At 35.7% G+C, this 24153-nt stretch overlaps 1 protein-coding gene and 1 long non-coding RNA gene across 5 annotated transcripts in view; both read right to left on the bottom strand.

Moving 5' to 3' along the window:
* Positions 1–156: 156 nt before the first annotated feature.
* The window catches only part of LOC125658007 (carbohydrate sulfotransferase 15-like), a 29933-nt gene continuing 5936 nt past the window's right edge, over positions 157–24153 (bottom strand). For 3 of the 4 annotated variants that reach the window (XM_048889023.2, XM_048889021.2, XM_056148998.1), the window contains 7 exons: positions 23137–23534; positions 14145–14460; positions 13881–14024; positions 8955–9111; positions 6972–7128; positions 5078–5225; positions 157–2584 (listed from right to left, as the gene is read on the bottom strand). In XM_048889023.2, coding sequence (XP_048744980.2) covers positions 2364–2584; positions 5078–5225; positions 6972–7128; positions 8955–9111; positions 13881–14024; positions 14145–14460; positions 23137–23466 — 1473 coding nt within the window. In that variant the 5' untranslated portion in view covers positions 23467–23534 and the 3' untranslated portion in view covers positions 157–2363. Of the gene's footprint in view, positions 2585–5077; positions 5226–6971; positions 7129–8954; positions 9112–13880; positions 14025–14144; positions 14461–23136; positions 23535–23624; positions 23653–24153 lie in introns of those variants that run through there. The other variant, XM_056148997.1, reaches the window with a different exon arrangement.
* Positions 16976–23125, bottom strand: LOC125683397 (uncharacterized). The gene is made up of 2 exons (XR_008798510.1): positions 20214–23125; positions 16976–19347 (listed from the first exon to the last, which is right to left on the bottom strand). It is a non-coding gene; the product is annotated as an uncharacterized LOC125683397 (long non-coding RNA).

A 24153-nucleotide genomic window follows, 5' to 3' on the forward strand; every position in this document is an offset into this window, starting at 1 on the left:
ATGACAGAGGACAACTTTTCTTTTGAAGACGCCCCCTTCTGTACCAATTACATGTAGTGCAATACTCATGTGACACAAGTTATTTGAAGAATCAATTAAAGTTCACTTTATAAGTAAGCCTCCTGTAATTTCTATAGTAATTCAGAGAACAGACAATTTAGTGTAAGAAATTTATTGCATCTATTTCTCAGTTTCACAAGGTTTGGGATATCTGCAACATGGAAATATTGAATATTAAATTAAATGTAAAACAAGTTTAGTTTTGAATACTTAATATCAAAAATATATGTTAAAGAGCATTGTTTTGTCAACACGGTTCACAAAAATGACTATGCGGTTTAAACAAAGCACTCGCTACGAAAATTCTTTACACAAGTTAGAAAAAAGCAATTGTAAGTACACATATATACAAGATAATATCTTATGGTGATTTGTCAATTCATAACACAGTCTAGAAACAAATTATTCAGAGTATCCCGTATCTGCAATACTGCATTGGATAATTCAGTTGTGATCTTGCTGTTTGGTTGAATCAAAGTTGCCCATATAAAGATATCTGCATCATATATATAGTTCGCCTATAGGCCTAATACATGTACGTTCGCGGACCATTCCCCCGAATCCCAAGTAGCAAATCGGGAACTTTCCTTTGTCACAGAAAACACTCATCTGGCGGGTAAGATATTTAAAGAAAGCTAACAAAATATCCCGGGAATTATTAAATCACTATCCGAATTTTACAATTTTTTTAACGGGGAAAATAAGTTTTCTAAGGATTTTAAACAAATCTTCGGAGGATTTTTCCATTTTTTTTTTTTTTCTGTAAGATTTTTCATACAGGATTGTTTTTTCCTCCGAAAGAAAATCAATTTCTTGGAGACAAATTATCATTCCTGCAACTTGATTCTTGCCAGATTTATCCCAGAATGTAAAAGAGAAAATCTGAACAGACTGCTAGTATAGAACTCTTAGATTGCTCTTTCTGTATGCTTCTTTACTTTTACCATTATCTTATACTCAATAAAATCACATACTTGTGTTTGTTTCGTTTCTTGGACCCAATATGTTACATAACTTTTAAAAGCACAGAATATATTAAAACTTCAGGATATACTGGATTTTTTTTTTATCCCGCGTGTATATATACCCAAGAGTTGAGGACTTCTGAAGCGTGTATATACCTGAGAATTTCCGAAAGTATGAAAAGTTAACGGGATTGTCCCAATCCTGACGAACATCAGGTGTATATTAAGATTATGTAACACATATTGTTTAACGATATATACATTGTATATGAATACAAAATATACACACAGTGTATAAGTAAATACTTCTCATTTTGAGAAATGAACAAATTTTAAAAAAGATAATAAATATGATTATCACTTGCATGCACAGAAAGAATGATACTATTGCCGACAGCGTCAGGTGGTGGATTTCGTTGTGAAACAGGTCAACGGTGGTATTTGAAGAGAACATTTAAAAAAAAATCAAAACAGACTTTAAACAAACATTTACGGATATTACTGAAGATCTTTTAAACAAACATTTACGGATATTACTGAAGATCTTTTCCTTTCAAAACTCTATCCCCAAGATGGAAAAAAGCAGCCTTAATATATCAGTGACCAGAGATAATTAATTAGCACCAGAATGTGACCGTGTTATCTAAAAGAAACATCTCAGATTTATTTTGAATTTTATACTGTATGAAATCAAATACCTCCACACCGGAGGAAATCCTCAAATTTTCAACACACGTCGTCTGTAAAATGTTTTAAAATGGACAGGATTAGTGACCAACTTGTACGCAAAATTAATTCATATTTTGAACGATTTTTGACGACTGCCAAACATGGAACAATTATAACTTAGTAAGGATTAAGGTGTCCGTTGCACCATCGACGACTACAGTCACAAGTAAGCATGAACACAACACAAACGTAATTACCTCCCTTTCCATTTACATGAAAATGATTGCGCATCAATTTTGTTGTTGAAGGTTACACGGAGGAAATGTTTGAAGTGTTTTGTTTTCCACTTCACAAAAGAAGTAATCATCATCCTAGCATTTGTTTATAATTATAAATTATATACAGGTGGTTATTTATTTTTTTTATATCGGGTTATGACTAGCAATGTCCGAACGCGAAGAATGATGGGGATGTGATACAACTTCTCTGAATGTTATCGCGTCGTGTGGTGCCCCTAACTCTAATTTAGTGTTTTTAACACTCCATAACAGAGAAGAACATATACTTGCAAACTCAGACACCAATCAACATGCATCAATCACGTCTCATACACTTAAAATATCAAATATCACAAAATGAAACGTTATAATATAACTTCGGGTTCAAGATTCACTTGTCTTCCAAACTGTTATAATCATTTTCCTCTGGTTCCCATAAAAACTTGTCATCATCCAAGATATCTGCCAATTCCTGGTTATATGGTTCATAAAAGTCGTTAAGCAGCCGCCTGGTTTCGTTCAACATGGCACCAACAGTCCGATCCGCCTTCTTCCGCTTGTTGGCTACTTTCAGTTTCGCTATTGACCGCATGCTCTCCCCGTCAAGGGTCCCTGTTCAAAATCAAACGAGCAATTTTAAAGAATTACATAGAAATCGCTCAGGGATCATTTTTGTGTTGAGGGAAGGGGTGGTTTTGGTATGATTAAAAGGTGAAAGTGTTTGGATACTTATGAGTTAGTTGAATATCCTCTGAGACGTATCACAGGTGCTTGTGGACAGGACTTCCGGTACCCCCCTTCTTTTATTTTTAAATGTTCAATTCCTTGGGTATTTCGGACGTATTTTTGATAAAATATGTAACTTCAGAGTTTATCTATTTCAATGGAATACACAAATCTCGCATAGAAACCGTTTTTAAAAATGTCATATCACCGATCATAATATATGAACAAGGTGTGCAACTCGGCCAGCGACATGTTGAAAAAATCTACACCTCGCTGAGAAATCCTATCGAAAAAACACCAATAATGCATATACCAACTGAAAAGAACGGTCATTCTAAATCTACTGATGATTTGTGGATTAAATGCATCGCTATTTGGTGCGCAATAACTACTTCACACCGCTCAATTTCATCGTTTTAACCTCGCCACTTCTCATTTCTGACTATAACGAACGGAAGTTGTAATGCTGGAATATTTCTGTCGCAGCCAACTATTTTTAGAACGAGAAAACCCGAGACGAGGTCTTCCGAATACCATTAGCTACACGAAAAGGAAAGAGAATACCGATCAAAATATTTCAAATCGGTTGTGGAAAGACTTTAAAGGCATGCACACTTACACATTATTGGAACCATACCACTTTTAATATATCCAAATATACTATCATTGTAAACTCTTAACCCTATACGATATGATTTGGATCATAATGGTGTTGACACAATGCCCCCCCCCGAATAACCTACATGAGTTGACTTTATTGTGTTTGCAAGACATTGCTGATAAGCAGTAGAGAGTTTCAACCAAAAAGTCGAATCATGTATGTTCTTCGGAGAAGGGTGGGGGCCTTAACCCCTGTGATTAGGTCATACTGAACAGATCGATGTTTGATTATAATTATCTAAAATGATATTGGGAGTGGGGTAGGGGTAGAAGCGGGTAGTTTTTTTTATCATGATGTGAACTATACACAAAATATGTGTGCGATACATGCACAAGTGCTGGTTGTTGATATTTGTTTAATCTTATATTTAAGTTATAACATAAAGTTTTGACATTCCTTTATCAATTAATTTGTTACCCCCCCCCCTACTTTTTATATTTTTAATCGAATTTGGATCTGATCATGTGTAAGGGGCTTGATAAACTATTTTGTTTCTTTTTAAAAAACGAATGTTAGCCAATGATATATAGTTGGCCTTATAACTGAAATGTGGAACATTGTCAATATATTGTGCTTTCATGGTTCTTTCTGATTTCCATGATAAATTACCTACCCAACACTATGAGGTTTTTAATTATATTTGTGGATGTGCTAGTCTTTCCACAACCGACTTGACCAGTTAAATGAAATTACATGTATGACCATCTGTGGCTAGACTTGATTACTACGATCGGTATTCTCTTTCCTTTTCGTGTAGCTAATGGTATTCGGAAGACCTCGTCTCGGGTTTTCTCGTTCTAAAAATAGTTGGCTGCGACAGAAATATTCCAGCATTACAACTTCCGTTCGTTATAGTCAGAAATGAGAAGTGGCGAGGTTAAAACGATGAAATTGAGCGGTGTGAAGTAGTTATTGCGCACCAAATAGCGATGCATTTAATCCACAAATCATCAGTAGATTTAGAATGACCGTTCTTTTCAGTTGGTATATGCATTATTGGTGTTTTTTCGATAGGATTTCTCAGCGAGGTGTAGATTTTTTCAACATGTCGCTGGCCGAGTTGCACACCTTGTTCATATATTATGATCGGTGATATGACATTTTTAAAAACGGTTTCTATGCGAGATTTGTGTATTCCATTGAAATAGATAAACTCTGAAGTTACATATTTTATCAAAAATACGTCCGAAATACCCAAGGAATTGAACATTTAAAAATAAAAGAAGGGGGGTACCGGAAGTCCTGTCCACAAGCACCTGTGAGACGTATGCGTGTCACAGTTTGGCGTCTGTAAGTTGGTTGTCCACATATATGTAGTTATTAAAGTCGCTTTTATTGGACGACCAAAAAATGATAATCGTATCAATTTTAGAATTTCAAATTTATAATTAGTTGATGTTTGAAAATTCAAGTGTTATATTTACCCCCAAAGACATGTAGAGGTGAATGTAAAGTTTTATTTTTTTTTTTTTTTTTTTTTTTTTGTATCTCAGTCAATCAGAAAACTTGGAATTAATTCTAATCATATCAAAAACTCGTTTCTCCCTTATTTTTCTCTAAAGATACATCACAGAGACAGTCTGTCACAGAGAAAAATATTAACCTGATTTAACTTTAAAAAAACTACATGTTAAATGTGAGTCACACTTAACTAACTTTTACGCAATTGGATTTATAAATGATATTGTATGTGCTATCAATGCATATTATCATCTTACTCATATCCAAGAATTTAAAAATGCCATTAAGACTCTTTCTTGTGCGTTTGGCGTAGTCCTCAAGGGAGACAATCAGGATCTGGTCCCGGGGAAACACACTAAACCAATCCTTGATAAACACCGAATACATCCCAAGTCGTAAGCGAACCTGTGACATAAAAATATTTCTATCATCATTATATTCAAACCAAGTTTATGGATATGAAATATGCATCCTGTAGAGGAAAGATCAGATGCAAAGCCTGTTTCCCAGCGCTGACAAAGACCAAGAAATATTAGTACGTCTTCCAGGTTATCGGCTTTCAATGGAAGATTGTATAGAAGTTTTAATGATACGCACTGGTTTCGGAATTCTATTTCCTTTATACTACAATTGGAGAAAACTATTTCTCTGGCTAAACCGACACTCATCCAGGAAAGGCAAGCTGTTAAAATTACAGTGCACCTAGACTACTGATCCATATTACAAAAATGAAGTTCAATCTTTGATAGAAATCTACGAAATGTGAGAATTTGTATGAACTAAAATGCATCTATACCTGTTTAAGATATTCTATATATGTGAGTTTTGAAATTCAGTCTTGTTAAAAGAAAAGACCCATATCTAATGTGGCATATTCAATTTGACACTAAAAATACAGTGAGTTAACAAACGGTCATTACAACATAGTCATTGTCCTGAGTACTACTGACTTACCCTAAACAGGGAGGTCATTGTCCTGAGCACTACTGACTTACCCTAAACAGGGAGGTCATTGTCCTGTACCATACTGACTTACCCTAGACAGGTAAATCACTACCCTATACAATACTGACTTAAACTAGACAGGTAAAGCACTACCCTATACAATACTGACTTACTCTAAACAGGCAAATCACTACCCTATACAATACTGACTTACCCTAGACAGGTAAATCACTACCCTATACAATACTGACTTACCCTAAACAGGTAAATCACTACCCCATACAATACTGACTTAACCTAGACAGGTAAATCACTACCCTATACAATACTGACTTAACCTAGACAGGTAAAGCACTACCCTATACAATACTGACTTACCCTAAACAGGGAGGTCATTGTCCTGTACAATACTGACTTAACCTAGACAGGTAAAGCACTACCCTATACAATACTGACTTAACCTAGACAGGTAAAGCACTACCCTATACAATACTGACTTAACCTAGACAGGTAAATCATTACCCTATACAATACTGACTTACCCTGGACAGGTAAATCACTACCCTATACAATACTGACTTAACCTACACAGGTAAACCACTACCCTATACAATACTGACTTAACCTAGACAGGTAAATCACTACCCTATACAATACTGACTTAACCTAGACAGGTAAAGCACTACCCTATACAATACTGACTTACCCTAGACAGGTAAATCACTACCCTATACAATACTGACTTACCCTAGACAGGTAAGTCACTACCCTATACAATACTGACTTACTCTAAACAGGTAAATCACTACCCTATACAATACTGACTTACCCTAGACAGGTAAATCACTACCCTATACAATGTTGACTTACCCTAGAAAGGTAAATCACTACCCTATACTATACTGACTTACTGGACAGGTAAATCACTGCCCTGTTCAATATTGACTTACTCTAGACAGGTAAATCACTGCCCTGTAAAATATTGACTTACCCTAGACAGGTAAATTACTGCTCTGTATAATATTGACTTACCTTAGACAGGTAAATCACTGCCCTGTACAATACTGTCTTACCCTTACTTAGACCTGTAGGTTATAATTGCCTTGTGTACAATGTTGATTTACACTATACAAGTAGGTCATTGTCTTGTATAATTCTGACTTACCCCGGACACGTAGGTTATTATTCTGTACAATACTAACTTACCTTAGACAGGTAGGCGATTGTCCTATTGTACACACAGTATCTGACAGAGTGCTGTTTTGTACAGTTTTTGTAAACCTCTACCGCATGTGATACCGCCTGATGAAAGTCTTCTGATGATTTGTTGGTTTTGGTAAAATAAAGGTAGTCAGAATACAGCCTGTAACACAAAGTTTGATTGGTTAGTATTGAAAGTCAGATTAAAATCTGACTACATCCAGTAAAAGAAAGTCTGATTGGTTGATTTAAGTAAATAAAGGATGTAAGTCAGAATACCGCCATTAAAACAAAAGCGGTGGCTGGTTTAGGTGAAATCAGAGCATTCGTCACATCAAACAAAAGCTGGTTGCTTAGTTTTGAGGAATGAAGGTTATCAGATTCACTAGCAAGTATAGAGATTTCTACACACCGTCCCCGTTGGTTAATTTTTGCTTTTACAAAAATATGACATAAATGTAGATGTTTAATACACTTCTTTACGGACAAAAATAGACCAATATGGATAACACCCCCTTTTCCTTGATGGTTTTTATATTTCTTTTCTTTCTGTCTATTCTTATTTTGATACACTTAACAAACTAAAGTCTGAAAATTTTAGTGAAAACAAAATTGTGATATGTGGATGGAACTGACGCGATATAAACGTCAGTATTTGACAAAGTCTTACTGAAGCAAAAGAAACTGGTTTGTTTTTTCACCCTTGAAGACCAGGCATTTCAATGGAACTGTTCTGTAATCTGCACTTTGATTGACTATTGCAGTGAGGTTTAATGTAATTCTAAAAACGAGCATTAACAACACGCAAAGCTTCCGATTGTGGCTTCATATAAGAATATGTCAAATATTTACATTTCCATTTTTTTGCCTTTGATATTTTTTTTACACATCATATTGATAACCATTTCCTCGTGAACACGCTGTAGTTGTAAACTATCTGCGTATCAATCTTGATAAATATTTCAACGACTGAGAACTCCAACAGAAATGCAAATAACATGTAGATAAAAACAAGATGTGTTTGTGAAACACAAATGCCCCCGATAATGGCCAATTCCAAAAATGGCCAAGGTCACACTTGGTACCAGTTGAAAGATCTTGTCACAAGAAATGCTCATGTGCAATATGAAAGCTCCAATATTTACCATTTAGAAGTTATGGCGATATGCTTTAAAGAAATATGAGAATATGAACTACAGTGCTTCACGCCAGCATTCTTCGTGTGTGAGACGGCGTGAAGAGTCGCAATTCATATCCTTAAGTATTTTCGAAAATGAAATTTTCGTAAGTGACGTTTTCAGTTTATAATGTGTAAACTGTCTAAACTTACTTTATATGATATAAAATGGGTAAAATTACTTCTACTTCTTACAATTTAATGTAATTTAAACATAATAAGAAAAAGAGGATTTTATATGACGCGGAATAATATTGCCGCCGTATCAACAAAATGGAAACAGAAAAGTAAAACGTGTTGTGACGTCATATGGCGTGACTTAACAGCAACAAACGTGTTGATAAAGTCAATAAATCAATAAAATCATATTTTACAAATGAAATTGAATTATTCAAATGAACTTAACATTTTTAGCATTAGTACTTTCGGGGACAATCTTTTTTAATTATAGTATATCCCCCAGGCCCTCTATTTATGTATTTTCATTCAGAAAATTATTATAATGCATAAAAACATATTGTATATCATCTTTCGTATCTAATAAGAATTATAGGAAATATGCTGATATAAAACTATGCCATCATTTTCAGCAAATTTGACATTGGTATTTTTGGTATCTACTTTTACACTTAGCTGTGACATGGGATCTTTTCACCCTTCGCCGAGATGTGAGGCCTGATACCCACTTTTACCCTTACTTATGACGCGGAGTCTGCCTTTACCTCAATCTCTCACCAGAGGGCGTATTGTGCTATGCTACAACACGGTGGAGTGTAGCGGGAACGATAACTCTGGGTAGAGATTGCCTTTACCTGTCTGTCGGATTCCTAACACAGATGATAATTTTGGCGCTCGGGATGACGTGACGTATGTAATCAGCGCTAGTGTACTTGGGTTCTGTGTACCCGCTGTTTTCTCTAAAGTGAAACCAGTCATCGTTCTCCCAAAGTATGGATGCACTGGCTTCCCCTGAAAGATCATACGTAATCGTATATAATCAATGATTGACATTTGTTACTCCAGTTCTTTACAATACTTATCATTTCCATTAGTGGAACTCTTCAAATTAAAGGCGCGTAAAGTCGTGCTACCGGTACAACATAATGTAAACACATTACTTAAGCATACGTAATATAAATTATGGTATCGAATACATATTATAACCGACTGCAAACCACAACACTGATTAAAATTGTTAAGTCAAATTTAGGAATTGATTATTCTTACAAGAAAACAGACGAACTTATTAAACTATGTGAGGGAGAGATGGTACTAAATTTGCCAAATCTGACCGATATTTTTTTTAAGCATCAATCAGAAGAACTGTGAAGGGAAAAACCTATATGCACTAACAACACAAGAACTTTTCTTGTAATTAATATTTTAAAGTTATTCTGTCAGACTATGAAGACATTCTATTTTATCATACAATTAGGACAGGTTCATATGGCATGGACTTTGTAATAGTACATGTACACCCCCCCCCCCCTCAATTCCCATATTTTAGAACAAGTTATATATATTCCAAACTGCATTTTTTAGACGCTTATAACACTAATTAACACAACTAATGCGTTTCCAAACTGCATCGAAGCTATTTTGAAAATTACAAAATATTGATGGACTTAGGACAGAGAACATCGATCGTTGTTTGGAATGTTTAAAATAGGTGTGGTGGAGTTTTAAAAACATGTAACATCTTTAATAAAATAGTGTTAGAATATCTGAAAAATGGAGTTTGACCAATTTCATTTTATTTTAAAACACAACATGTATTTTAACTCTTAAAGGAGGGGGGGGGGGTGTTGCTATGAACGTTTTGTTTATGTCCCAGTAATCTCGCACTTGCTCGCGAGACTTGTGCATTTTCTTACCAATGACGCACAAGAGTCATAAAAACGCGATAACTCTAACGAGCTGGTAATGAGAAGTATTAGTACAAGATAGTGGAAAGTGAGGAAAGACGCGATTTTTCAATGAGTGACCAAAGAGTCAATCTTATCGATTTTTAAATTCCCAATTTAATTTTTGTTCGGTTTTGCAGGTGAACTTTCCTAGGTTTTTTGGGATCTCAACCAGTTGAAAAACTCGGATTATTCGATTATATAATAATACGAATTTAAAACTAGGAAGAACTGTTTAGCACACTAAAACTGATGTCACCCCTTCCATTTTCCATAGATTAAAACATTTTAGGGATCATCTTTAAAGTGGAAAATTAAGACCTACGGTACATAACATTCGCATATGTGCATATGAGCTTCGAACAAGGAACTGTGTTGTAAACATATGATAGTAAGTTAAACTTGTCGACATACCAAATAACAAAGTCCTATGTCAACAGACAAAAACAATTATGATCCGGACAACAAAAATGCTTCAAAAATGATATCATTTGACCTTTACATAAAAGGTCAAAGATCATCAAAAATGGCACGTGACACACTTTCGTATCATGGTATTCCCACATACCAAATACCGAAGACCTATACCAAAAGACAAAAAAGTTGTGGTCTGGACAACAAAAATGTCTAAATAATTGTATTATTTGACCGTTACATAAAAGGTCAAAGGTCATCAAAAATGGCACGTGACACATTGTCTTGTCATGGTATACCCACATACCAAATATCAAAAGCCTATATCAAAAGACAAAAAACGTTATGATCTGGACAACAAAAATGCCCCAAAGTTCTATTATTTCACCTTTACATAAAATATCAAGGTCAAAGGTCATTAATATGGTACGAAACACTGTCTTATCATGGTATATCAACATACCAAATATCAAAGGCCTGGTCCAAAATTCTATTATTTGACTTTAACATAAAAGGTCAACGTCAAAGATCATTAAAAATGACACATGACTCAATGTCTTATCATGGTATACTCATACACCAAATATCAAAGGCCTATATCAAAAGGGAAAAAAAGTTATGGCCCAGACACCAAAAATGCCTCAAAATTCTATTATGTGACCTTTACATAAAAGGCCAAGGTCAGAGGTAATAAAACATGGCACACAACACTCTGTCATATCATGGTATACCCACATTCCAAATATCAAAGGTCTATGTCAAAAGACAAAAAGGTATGGCCCGGACACCAAAAATGCCTCAAAATTCTATTATGTGACCTTTACATAAAAAGTCAAGGTCATTAAAAATGGCACGCGACACACTGCCATATCATGGTATACCCACATTCCAAATATCAAAGGACTATGTCAAAAGACAAAAAAGTTATGGCCCGGATAAACTTTGTATGAGAAGAAGAATTCACACTAAAACATGTCCCCCTTCTGGGAAGGGTAGACATAATAAATGGTTCGACATTCTCATGATGTTCAGAATGATTTTGTGTGCCGTAGTATGTTGATGAAAATTTTTAATTAATGTCCACCCCAAGTCTTACATAGATGGCACTAATTGTGGATGCAATTCTAAATAATCTCACGTTTGTTTGTCTTATTCAAAAATTTTCATTCATACTAAGACGTCACAAATTTAGCTCTATGTTTAGCGCTCACGGTCGTGGCAGTAGCAGTGAGAGTTTATAACGTACCAACGCCTGTCGCGACACGGAACCTGCGTTTTAAGGTCACATCGAAAGACATGATTCTCACTTCTAAATGCCTAGCTGCAATATTGCAGCCCTATCCGATTTTTTTTATTCTGACGCTCCCCCCCCCAAAAAAAAAAAACATCGGAGAGGTCTACATTATTGCAACTACTAAATGCCGAGCATGGCCGGTCACTAAATGAATTAGCTGCAATAATGTTGCCCTCTCCGATTTTTGTAAGGGGGGGGGGGGGGCGGGGGGGGGGGGGGGGCTATCCCGAAAACGTCAGAATAAAAAAAAATCGGATAAGGCTACAATATTGCCGCTATAAGTGACCGCTCTACCATTGAGCTCCCGCTACCAGTGATTAATCTTATGGATATAACTTAGAATGTCAGTGAGTAAAATCCGTATCTGCAAGTTTAATGCATATGGTAATTTACTTTCGGAAAAATTGCTTTATTCCAGTGAATACTTCCAAATGAAAAACTCCTGAAGTTTTACAATGACCGCCCACTAAATAACATTTACAAACCTGTAATACGCATCTACCGTAACAAATGTTGATGTTAGAGGGCTTGATTATACGGACTATTGAATTAAAACTGTACAAAAATACTACATGAAAATCACAAACACCTGACCAATGGACCGTTACACTCCACCTTCTATCTGCATTTTTCAAAACAAAATTAATGCTGGCGACTTCTGATTTCAAACATATTCTCTCTCGCTCTTTAAGTTCCAATACTGTACAGTTCGTCTATATCTACCCTATCAAAGTCTGTAAACCAGAAAATGGACATATCTATCCATCACTGTTGGAATGAAAGGTTAGTTATGGGCAAATTTGTTCCACATAATTTTAAAGTGATTCGGTTTTAAACCGTTGAACTGAATCTAGCTTACTGTTTGCTTCATCCAAAACCAAAACTAATACCCAAGAAGTTGTCACTTTTGTTTTAGCGACATCAATAAACTGAGAACCAGTTTAAATTCTAGTGCCACTGACTCATGAAAACAATGTCAAAACTATTTCCGGAGACTTTTAGGAGATAAACTGCAGTCAACTTCCGTTGAACCCCTTGAAGTGTACTGATGATAGAAGTACTTCTGATTTCATTTTGTACTAAAACACAGACTGATACATGTCAAGTCCTCGGGTTTTGATCATGGTTTTACTCCGACATTTTGTTTATAATATATTAATTTTCGTGTCCCGTGAGGATCCAGGTTAAAATAGGTCCTCAGTACCCGTAAGAGGCGACTTAATGCGGTGGCCCTTCGGATGAGACCGCAAAACCGAGGTCCCGTGTCACAGCTGGTGTGGTACAATAAAGATCCCTCCCTGCTCAAAGACCGTAAGCGCCGAGCATAGGCTTAAATTTTGCAGCCATTCACCGGCAAAGATGACGTCTTCATATGACTGACAATTCAAATTCTCGGCCGGAACGTTAAACAATATATAAGCATATACATGTATAATATAAGCATCACTGAAGAGACATTATTTGTCGAAATGCGCATCTGGTGCATCAAAATTGGTACTGTATAAGTTTTACATTATGACCCCTGGGTCGAGGTCTCTGCTGGTGGACTGTTAGTCCCCGAGGGTCTCTACAGCCCAGTAGCTAAGTACTGCATTACTAGCTTGAAAAAACGGATGTATATTTAATTGCTGTTATAAAATTTAGAAATTCATTTCAAAATTAAGGATTATCTACCTCATGCATAGCTCTTATCCTTGGACGAATTTGGCTCCACTTTTTTGGCACGCTGTTTTTGGCTATATTTAGCTCTAAAACTTGATAGTTATTTCGGATTTCAAACATTTCGGTTGAGCATCACTGAAGAGACATTATTTGTCGAAATGCGCATCTGGTGCATCAAAATTGGTACCGTATAAGTTTTACATACAAACGATCAAATTATTTCGTAAAAGTGTGCAGCTGTGTTCAATCATATTAAAATCAGATTGAAAGCAGCTTGTTTTAACTAAACATCCTCCTGTATTTTAGTGCCGAAATATTTCACATTTATCAAATCCTCCAATGAATTTTCATTAAGTGCCGATGTCGCCTGCTCCGAAAGGCAATGGCTAGACGATGTTAATAGAAAGCACTCTAGGATTGATATCCTTTGTCTGTTTGTTTCTATCTAGCTACCTCTCTCCCACCTGTTATTGTGTGATGATATACAACATCCGGGTTCTGGCTTTCTTGGTCATGTGAGTATCGTCTTTCGATGTGAAAGGCTGCCATGTCGAACATATCGATGTAGTCCGAAAGTGGAATAATATCGGTGTAGTTCAACCGACGACCTGAAAATATAGACATCCAAAGAGTTCATTATTATCACGTATCTTGGAATTTAATTTTTTTCTGAAAAATATATTCTAATGATTCATAATGTATTTGAGTGCGTCCTATGTGACGTATACCCTGTCGATTTCGGGACCACCAATGAAGCTCTTTGATTGGCGGATTGATGACGTCAGGATGTTTGACGATCTTCCGATAGATGTCTGTGGTGCCACATTTAGGTTGCCCTACAATCAGGAAGTAGGGCAAACAGCGCAAGCGTCGTGCGGGTCTCTCTTTGGCGATGCGGTTTGCCCACTCCCCGATCAGTTCTGCCATGGTCGTCCGAATGTTTCGAGAGATGACCGTGTATTTGTTGAATTGGTATACGTTCGGTTCTCGAAGATCTTCATACCAACATGGATTCTTGAAGTTGGGAAGAAATTGTATTTTCTCCTAGGATAAAAAAAATAATTTGTTTATCTAATTGATTGGTAAACGATTACGGGTGCAAAGATCCCTATAGCTACTTAATAACCTAAAGTCGGGGTTGAAGTCAAAACAAATTAAAATTGATGACGAAGCTTTTAAATTTTCAGAAAAGGGACAAATGGAATATTTTCAAAAACTGGGCATGTGGTATAGTTTCTTTAACATATAAAGATTCTTACATGATTTATTGGGAAATAATTACGCCTCCACAGGATTAATTTTTTTTCCCGGAAGGGACGCTTTGTCCAAGATTGTCAACAAGGGTTCCATCCCAGCCCTCCATAACTAGCTGCAGATCTGTAGCTCACTTGGAAAATATTGGGGCAGACCAGAGAGTAACAGATGCATCTTTTATAAAAACCGAATGGACTCTCTACATAGCATTGGCTTCTCTACATAGCATTGACTTCTCTACATAGCATTGACTTCTCTACATAGCATTGGCTTCGCCAAATAGCATTGGCTTCGCCAACAAAGCTGTGCATTTTCAGTTTGCGTGGGACTCTAATGAGTGTTTGAAGGTATGTTTGGACACAGGTGTATTAGGAAAATATGTTAAAATGTTGAGTCTGCGATGCAAGAATACAACAATATAAGACCTCAACCGTGCGCAAAATCAAATACATGTAATAGTAATAAAACAAAAGCTCATAGGCCACATCGCTCACATGAGCCACCTTGGCCCTGCTGTTGTTCAAGGTCACAAGGTCAAACACCAAAGTATAACAAGGTCTTGCCATAAGGAATCTACATGTATATACAAAATATGACAATTTTACCTTAGATAGTTCAGGACATATAGAATAGGTCAAATTGATATAAAATTAATATATTATAAACAAAATGTCGGAGTAAAACCATGATCAAAACCCGAGGACTTGACATGTATCAGTCTGTGTTTTAGTACAAAATGAAATCAGAAGTACTGTAAAGAATGTATATGCAAAATATCAAAGCCCAAGCCCTAGCTTGTTCAAGGGTTATTTTTAAAGAGTTTTTAATATTTCATATATATATATATATATATATTCTGTGTATATCAGCATATAAAAGACTCCCTATTGTGACCCCAACCTTTCCCTGGGGACCATGATTTGAACAAACTTGCATCTACATCTACTCTATGTCAGGAACCTTTCAAGTAAATTTCCACTTTTCTGACAACAACAACAACCCCCAACCCCCCCCCCCCCCCCCCCCCCCCCAAGTGGTTGTTGAAAAGAGGAATAAAAATTAAAAAATTTCCTAATATATCTAATGTAAAATTTCGACCCCTCCCCCTATAGTGGCCCCACCCTACCCTTAGGGACCATGATTTTAACAAACTTGAATCTACTCTATATCTGGAAGCTTTTTAAAATTGACCAAGTGGTTCTGGAGAAGTTGAAAATGTTAAAGGTTTACGGACAGACAGACGGACTGACACCAGACAAAAAGTGATTAGTTCTAAAAGCTCACATGAGCTTTAAGTTCAGGTCAGCTAAAATAATAATGATAAAACTTGCGCAGGGAATCAAAGGTTTTTATAAGGGATTGATATAAGCTCTCTGTACGTCTGTCCCAATCTTTTCCCAGGGAGCTACAGATCTGAAGCTACCCATGCCTAACACGTCCCACTCCGAGCGGTGAAAAAAACGACCTGTACATGTACTACATTACGTTTTCCCGCGTGACTGGTAATAGTGACTGTTAATAGTGACATCTTTGTATGTTTCCATACAAGATCTCCTCCCATGTGTTAACAAACTCATTAAAATAGGGTCAGGGGTCACAATAAACATCCAATCAAAAACTATTTGAAACAGATTTTATGTGCGAGTCCGGGCGACTGCGTCATCTATCTCATGGAGTTTGCCGCAAAAACCAAAACCTTCTTACAACCCTTACCAATATATAAGCCCTCTGGCACACAGTTGCTGCAAATTTGCAGCGCATTTGCGGCAAGTTTGCCGCAACTAGTTGCGGCACATTTGCCGCAAGTATACTTTTCGTATGCAAATTTTTCCTCTGGCACACAGTTTGTGGCACAGTTGCGGCACACACTTGCTGCACACTTCTGGCACAGTGTGCGGCATATTTGCCGCAAGTATACTTTTCGTATGCAAATTTTCCTCTGGCACACAGTTTGCAGCAAACTTGCGGCACACACTTGCTGCACACTTCTGGCACACAGTGTGCGGCATATTTGCCGCAAGTATACTTTTCGTATGCAAATTTTCCTCTGGCACACAGTTTGCAGCAAACTTGCGGCACACACTTGCTGCACACTTCTGGTACACAGTGTGCGGCATATTTGCCGCAAGTATACTTTTCGTATGCAAATTTTTCCTCTGGCACACAGTTTGCGGCAAACTTGCGGCACACTCTTGCTGCAGACTTCTGGCACACAGTTTGCGGCAAACTTGCGGCACACTTCTGGCACTGTCTGCTCGAAATTAAGGGATGCTATATAAACTGTCATTACAAAACAAAAACACAATAACAATTCAATTAATATAATTTCAAGAACAATGACATATCAAGTAATTAACATATTCAAAAATACTAATTAAAAAAAAATTATTCAAAAACAGAAATGACCGGGTTCTTGTAAAATATGTTCTCTATCATAGGAACAACAGTAGAAACATATACTGGGAAAATGACAAATTAAAGGTAGAATTTTTCAATAACAAAAAAGAGAGAAAAAAAAAAAAGAGAAGCATTTTTAAAATGTTACATGAATATCTTCAATGTTTTTAAAACATCTATAATGTACAGGGTCTGGAAAATGTTAAGTAAAAGCTGAGTTGGTTACATAAAGTACTATGCTTAAAAAAATGACTAAGTTCAACTTCACCATGCACATGTAAATTTTTCAAAGAATGCCTGATCACTTCTGAAAAGACACATGCACATTTACAATGCTTCCATAACAGCTGTTCAAGGTCTGAAGAATGTCAAATAAATGCTGTAAGAGGAGTTGATTACAAAAAATAAGTACCATCTATTCAGGAAATGCTTAAAAAATGACAAAGTTCAACTAAATGTAATTTTTTGGAAAAAAGTCTGATCACTTTCAAAAAGACACATGCGCATCTTCAATGTGTCCATAACTACTGTACAAAGTTTGAGGAATATCAATTTAGATGTGCACGAGTTGATCACAAAAAATAGGTACCATCTATTCAAGAAATGCATAAAAATGACCAAGTTCAACTACACATAATTTTTTTTTTTTAAAAGTCTAATCATTTTCAAAAAGATGCATGCACATCTTCAATGTGTTCATAACAACTGTACAAAGTTTAAGGAATGTCAAGTTAGAGGTGCATGAAGATTTGATTACACAAAATAGTTACCATCTATTCAAGAAATGCTTAAAAATGACTAAGTTCAACTACATATACATTTTTTTTTAAATGTCTGATCACTTTCAAAAACACATATGCACATTTTCTATGTGTTCAAAACAAATGTACACAGTTTGAGGAATGTCAAGTTAGAGGTATACGAGGAGTTGATTACACAAAATAGGTACTGTCGATTAAAGAAATGCTTAAAAATGACGAAGTTCAACTACATGTAAATTTTTCAAAAAATGTCTGATCACTTTCAAAAAGGCACATGCACATCTTCAATGTATCCCTAACAACTGTACAAAGTTTAAGGAACATCAAGTGAGAGGTATGAAAGGAGTTGATTACACAAAGTAGGTACTATTACAGGGACGCTACTGTCGCTTGCCCACCACTGAGTCATTCACCATTTTATAAACTGTTTGCACATTGTGCAACCCAACCAAAAATATAAAATATAATTATAACAAGATGTGAGAGAAAACTTAAAGAAACTGCAACAACTTCTAATCTACAAATATTGCATTGTGCAATGTTAAAAAGTTCTCAGTGAAGTCCCACCCTGGCCATGAGAGTACATTTTATTTGGAAACTGCTGCATAAAGAATTTCTTTCAAGATCCAAGAGAAAAATATCAACCCACAGTGGCACTTTTCTGACATAAGGTCAGGTTGTGATTTAAATAGATTTGTGAATTTTGGTCGTTTTAGATCAATCATGTCAAATGAAAGCTTTTAGAAAATAAAATCCTTCTTAAGCTAGCAAGTGCTATATAAATGATGCTATAAATGCTAGAATTGTGTATACAATTAAGACAAAGGAGTTGACATGATCTTCTGTACATGTAGTTAAGAAGGTCTATCATTTGCATAACATGACTGTGCATCAATAACAACAGGTTTCGGCAACATTTGCAGACAAGAATGAAATATATTCAAAATTCACACATGTAAACTATGCACTTTTCCTCAGAAAAATCTGGAGACAATCTACATTAATTTTAAAATCAGTACTGTGAAGGACTTTATATTCTGATAAATTAATACAGACTTGTGGGCACTTAATTATTAGGGAGAACACTAAACATTTACACAAGTTTCTCCATCATAGATGAACGGGAGAATAATAGGACTATCTCCATGCTGTGTGGACCTTAGAATCAAAAACATGATTGAATTCTGGACCTTCTTCTAATCTTCCACTTGTTCAGTACTTGGTCATCACAATCACATATTGTCCGCAACAGCTCTACTGTCCCATCCATTTGTTGTGATAAACTGTAAATAGTTTTTCGGTTAAGACAGAGTGCCTTTACTCACAAATACATGTAGCAGTCTCATCAGATTCACTTGGCAAGTGTGTATAAATTGAAATGTCATTCTTTTTTTCATTAGTGATTTATACACATTAATCCAGGCCTGCATGTTGGAACTCTAAGATATGGCAAGTTGAAGACAGCCTATCAACACACCATCACAACTTCTGAATCTGCATGACTATCATGAAATATATTCTGAAAAAGATATAAAATTTTAAATAATTACGAGATACCATTGGCCCTCCTATATATAAGTTTGCAAGGCATTTAACATAGGAGGAATCATTCTGGGGTGTGTACATGTAATTACCGTCACCCGACACCTGGGGCCACCGATTTTCAAAGCCGAGCAATAATCAATGTTGTGTTACAGCCCATTGGGCTAATAAATGCAATATCTGATGTACAACTGTTAATATCATGCTGACCCAACTTTACGTACAAATTAACTTTATTGCCAAGACAAGACCTTCAATCCACTTTAATAACGTATTAAATGCATTGATGTAGAGACAAAATTGAGATTCCGGAGGTCACATCCCTGATCATAATGCAGTTTAATTTTTCTAACTGGACATCTGGGTTCAAATCATAAGCATTTGAATAAAAAAAAAAATAATCAACCATTCATTAAAAAACACAATTTACTTAATAAACTAATTAAGTTTTGCAAATATCACCCGAGTAGAAAGTAAACAAAAAATAGCATAAGTATTACGGAAATAGGCCTAATTATTTGTTTGTTTTCCGGCCTTCCCCCTCTCTCTCCATTTTTTTTTAAAGTGCCTATAGATCTATGGTCCTGTCCAAATGTATAAGAAAAAAATTCGCGAGGGCTACGATAATGCAACTAGAAGGAGTCTAATCTCATACAAAAGAAATTTAAAAAAAAAATAATTCCACATAATTTCAAAGAATTGAATGAAGCATGTAAATTTATGAACGTAAACACCGACTTGCAAGATTTGACGCAACAACATACAATATGAGCGATGGTCAGTTTCGTTTTGAACAATATATTAGAGAGTTTATAACTATAAGATACACAGTAATTCACTTACTCAATGACTGGAAGATTCTCCTCAGAATATCTGCATCAACTGATTCAACTCCTGTTCTCGATTCATGTTCAAAATGTTGTTTACCGGTATAACATTATGGCGCCTGTCAATATCAACTTTCGCGCTCAGCATATATTGTGTGAATCCCACACCCGACGCATTGAACCCGATCTCTATTTACGATGCATAGAGCCGTAAAGCCCCATGAAGACCTACTTTGGTATACAGCTTAGATTATTCTAACTTAGTATAAATTAGCATTCCACAAACCAGAATAACGTACCTGGATAAAATCCTGATATGTAAATTATACATATAAAGGTGGATTTTTACCACTCTCATTTGATTAATTTCAACTCACAAACCCAGTATCTGAACTGTAATCAACAGATATACATGTAAATAAAGAAAAGAAATCTCTCTCTCTCTCTCTCTCTCTCTCTCTCTCTCTCTCTCTCTCTCTCTCTCTCTCTCTCCATTTATTTAGATATAAAAAAAAAATTTCTTCACATTTTTTTCTAATACTTCTCATTACCAGCTCGTTAGAGTTATCGCGCTTTGATGACTCTTGTGCGTCATTGGTAAGAAAATGCACAAATCTCGCGAGCAAGTGCGAGATTACTGGGACATAAACGGAACGAAACGTACATAGCACCCCCACCCCATTTGTTAAGAGTTAAAATACATGGTGTATTTTTAAATAAAATTACCTTTAGTCAAACTGCATTTTTCAAATATTCTAACACCATCTTATTAAAGATGTTACATGTTTTTTAAACTCCACCACACCTATTTTAAAAATTCCAAACAACGATGTTCTCTGGACATCCAAGTCCATCAATATTTTGTAATTTTCAAATTAGCTTAGATGCAGTTTGGAAACGCATTAGGTGTGTTAATTAGTGTTATAAACGTCTTTAAAAAATGCAGTTTGGCATATAAATGTATATAACTTGTTCTAATATATGGAGATTGACCGGGGGGAGGGGGGGGGGGGGGGGGGGTACGTCTACGATTACAAAGTCCATGCCATATGAACCTGTCCTAATTGTATGATAAAATAGAATATCTTCATAGTCTGACAGAATAACTTTAAAAACATATTACTCACATTAATTACAAGAAAATTTCTTGTGTTGGATGTGCATATAGGTTTTTCTCCTCACAGTTCTTCTTGCGATTGATGCTTTATATCGGTACGGTCAGATTTGGCAAATTTAGTAGCTTCTCTCCCTCACATAGTTTGATATCGTCTGTTTTCTTTTAAGAATAATCAATTCCTAAATTTGACTTTAGAATTTTAATCAGTGGTGTGGTTTGCAGTCGGTTATAATATGTATTCGATACCATAATTCATATTACGTATGCCTAAGTAATGTATTTACATTATTTTGTCCCGGTAGCACGACTTTACGTGCCTTTAATTTGAAGAGTTCCACTAATGGAAATGATAAATATTAACTATTACCCTTTGAACATCTACAATTCACACGATGCTATATCAAAGGAAAACCATTGTAAAGTACTATGCAACCCTGTCAATGTAGTTCATGCTAGAAGGTTTTTTGAATTTTTACATGAATGTTTTGAATTGCGCACCAAAAGTAGAGTGCTATAACTACATTTAATTTTTCCATGAATGTTTTGAATTGCGCACCAAAAGTAGAGTGCTATAACTACATTTAATTTATGTAATATATGCAATACTAAATTGTATACATAGTCTAATATCACAGGTACATATCAAATATATACTTGTATTTACATATATGTAAATGAACTGTTAGTAATTAGTTTATTGTCATTATATATCTCATATTGTGTAACATGATTGTATGCCAACATGCTTGGTGAATCAATAAATAATTGAAATAATTAGATTAAAATTCAGATACCTGTGCACTTACATCTTACTTTAAAGGGGCATTAGCTGTGAAAGTGATGGCAACTATTTTTCTCTCAAAATCTCTCGATGATATTGAAATATATATTGATGACTAATAAGAACATTTATTTTTTATTATGTACAAAAACAAGAAAATTAATCCTAATAAAACTATGTTAGATAACCGCTTTTAATGTAAAGAAATATATATACGGAAGAAGTATTCACTGCACCCCAATTAAATCATTTCTCAAATATAAACAAAAACAACAAATACATTTTGCTGACAGCATGCAAAGGTAACTAGAGAATAATTATACTGTCTCGCAAGACAATAATATTCAATCACCAAAATCACATATTCTTTTTCAAGATGTTAAAAGGTGTTTGAAATAATTAAATACAAGTGTAATTATTACTTTAATATATAATATCTATTATAGGGCAACTTTCATTGAATTCAATATTTGGTGACAAAATGACCGCTAATTCCCATTAAGACAAGAAGATCGATTGAAGGGGGTGCGAGAAATGTTGCATATGTTCTATTATAGAAAATGTTGTGATGGATATATTGATATGGCTCTTTTATTCTAAATATTCAAGAAAAAGTCGTGAACTTTGGTACCCTTACTGTTTCAGTTCTAAAATTTTAAGAAAAAAGTTGTGAACTTCTGGCACACGATTCTGAAAACCAAAGAAAAAGTTGTGGTGCACTTCTGGCACACAGTTTTGATTCTGAATACCAAAGAAGAAGTTGTGGTGCACTTCTGGCACACTGTTTCATTTAGGAAAAGTTGTGGTGCACTTCTGGCACACTGTGCCACTAGTGGCACACTGTGTACTGCTAGTGGCACACTGTATGCCGCTAGCGGCATTAGCTGCACACTTCTGGCAAACAGCTCTGGCACACTGATTTGTTTGCCGCAAACTTGCAGCAAACTTGCGGCAAATTTGCAGCAAACTTTACATTTTGGTAAGGGAAGTCACTGGAATTTTCTTGATGCTACAAATTCTATAATCTGTGTTTGTACTTACATAATGTAAAATGTCTAGTTGGGGGTGACTCCAAATTTCCCTAAAATCTGTTTGGTTCCATACAGTCCCGTTCAGTGAGGTGAAATTAACAGGATTCTCATAAAATCCGTTGGCGTTCAGCAGGTGAATCTTGGACAGGTGCCCGTTGTAACCAGACTTGAAGGAGTACGTATTAAGTCCGTCGTGATTTAACATACGGAAAAATGAAAACGTCATGTACATGAATAGAATGACACAGGAAGAGAAGATGAGCACCGTCCTCCTCACTTTGATCCGCCCCAGCCATGATCTAACACACAGACTTAATTGTGACGTCGGTCCATCTACCATAATACTGGATGTTTCTTCTTTTTTCTCATTCTCTGCAAGGTATCACTATTGGTCGAAGAGACAAAATTCTACAAAACATTCAAGTCAAATCAAATGGCATTGCGATACATACAATTACATTCATAAGCACTTTAAAAATTCCCAGATAATTTGCACACTTATTTTTCTCTATTTCCCTGATTTCACACCACGTGACAGGATTTAATTTCCCTGTAACCGCGTGAGAAATCTCTCTACAATAACTATTATCTATATATTGTATATAGTGTGTCATGTATTGTTTTCTTTAGATCGTAATTTGTGAGCAAATGTTTAGTATAGAGTTTTTTTCTTTCATGCGCTTAACTCGCAGCTAGAATGATCGTACCACTAACCTACGCGACTAAATGCTGTGAATAACTATGCGCATTATTTCCCGGTCTGAGGAAATCGTATATTTCCGATGGCCGCCTCGGAAAATTGGGGTACCAGTAACCCTGACTTGGGAAACTGCTAAGCTGGCTGGGATACAGTAGGCGGGTAATATTACATGTATGATATTTTCCTGAAGGTTGGACTCATCATCTTATAGGAAACCACACAACCTTCTCTCTCTTTACCTCTCAAAATTATTCGACACTAGTTCCAAGTAAATCTATGATTTTATATAATGTGCTTCTAAAACTCTGAGATCTGGGAGATGAAAAC

The sequence above is a fragment of the Ostrea edulis genome, chromosome 9 (genome assembly GCF_947568905.1).
Source record: "Ostrea edulis chromosome 9, xbOstEdul1.1, whole genome shotgun sequence".
In the NCBI taxonomy this organism is placed as follows: Eukaryota; Metazoa; Mollusca; class Bivalvia; order Ostreida; family Ostreidae; genus Ostrea; species Ostrea edulis.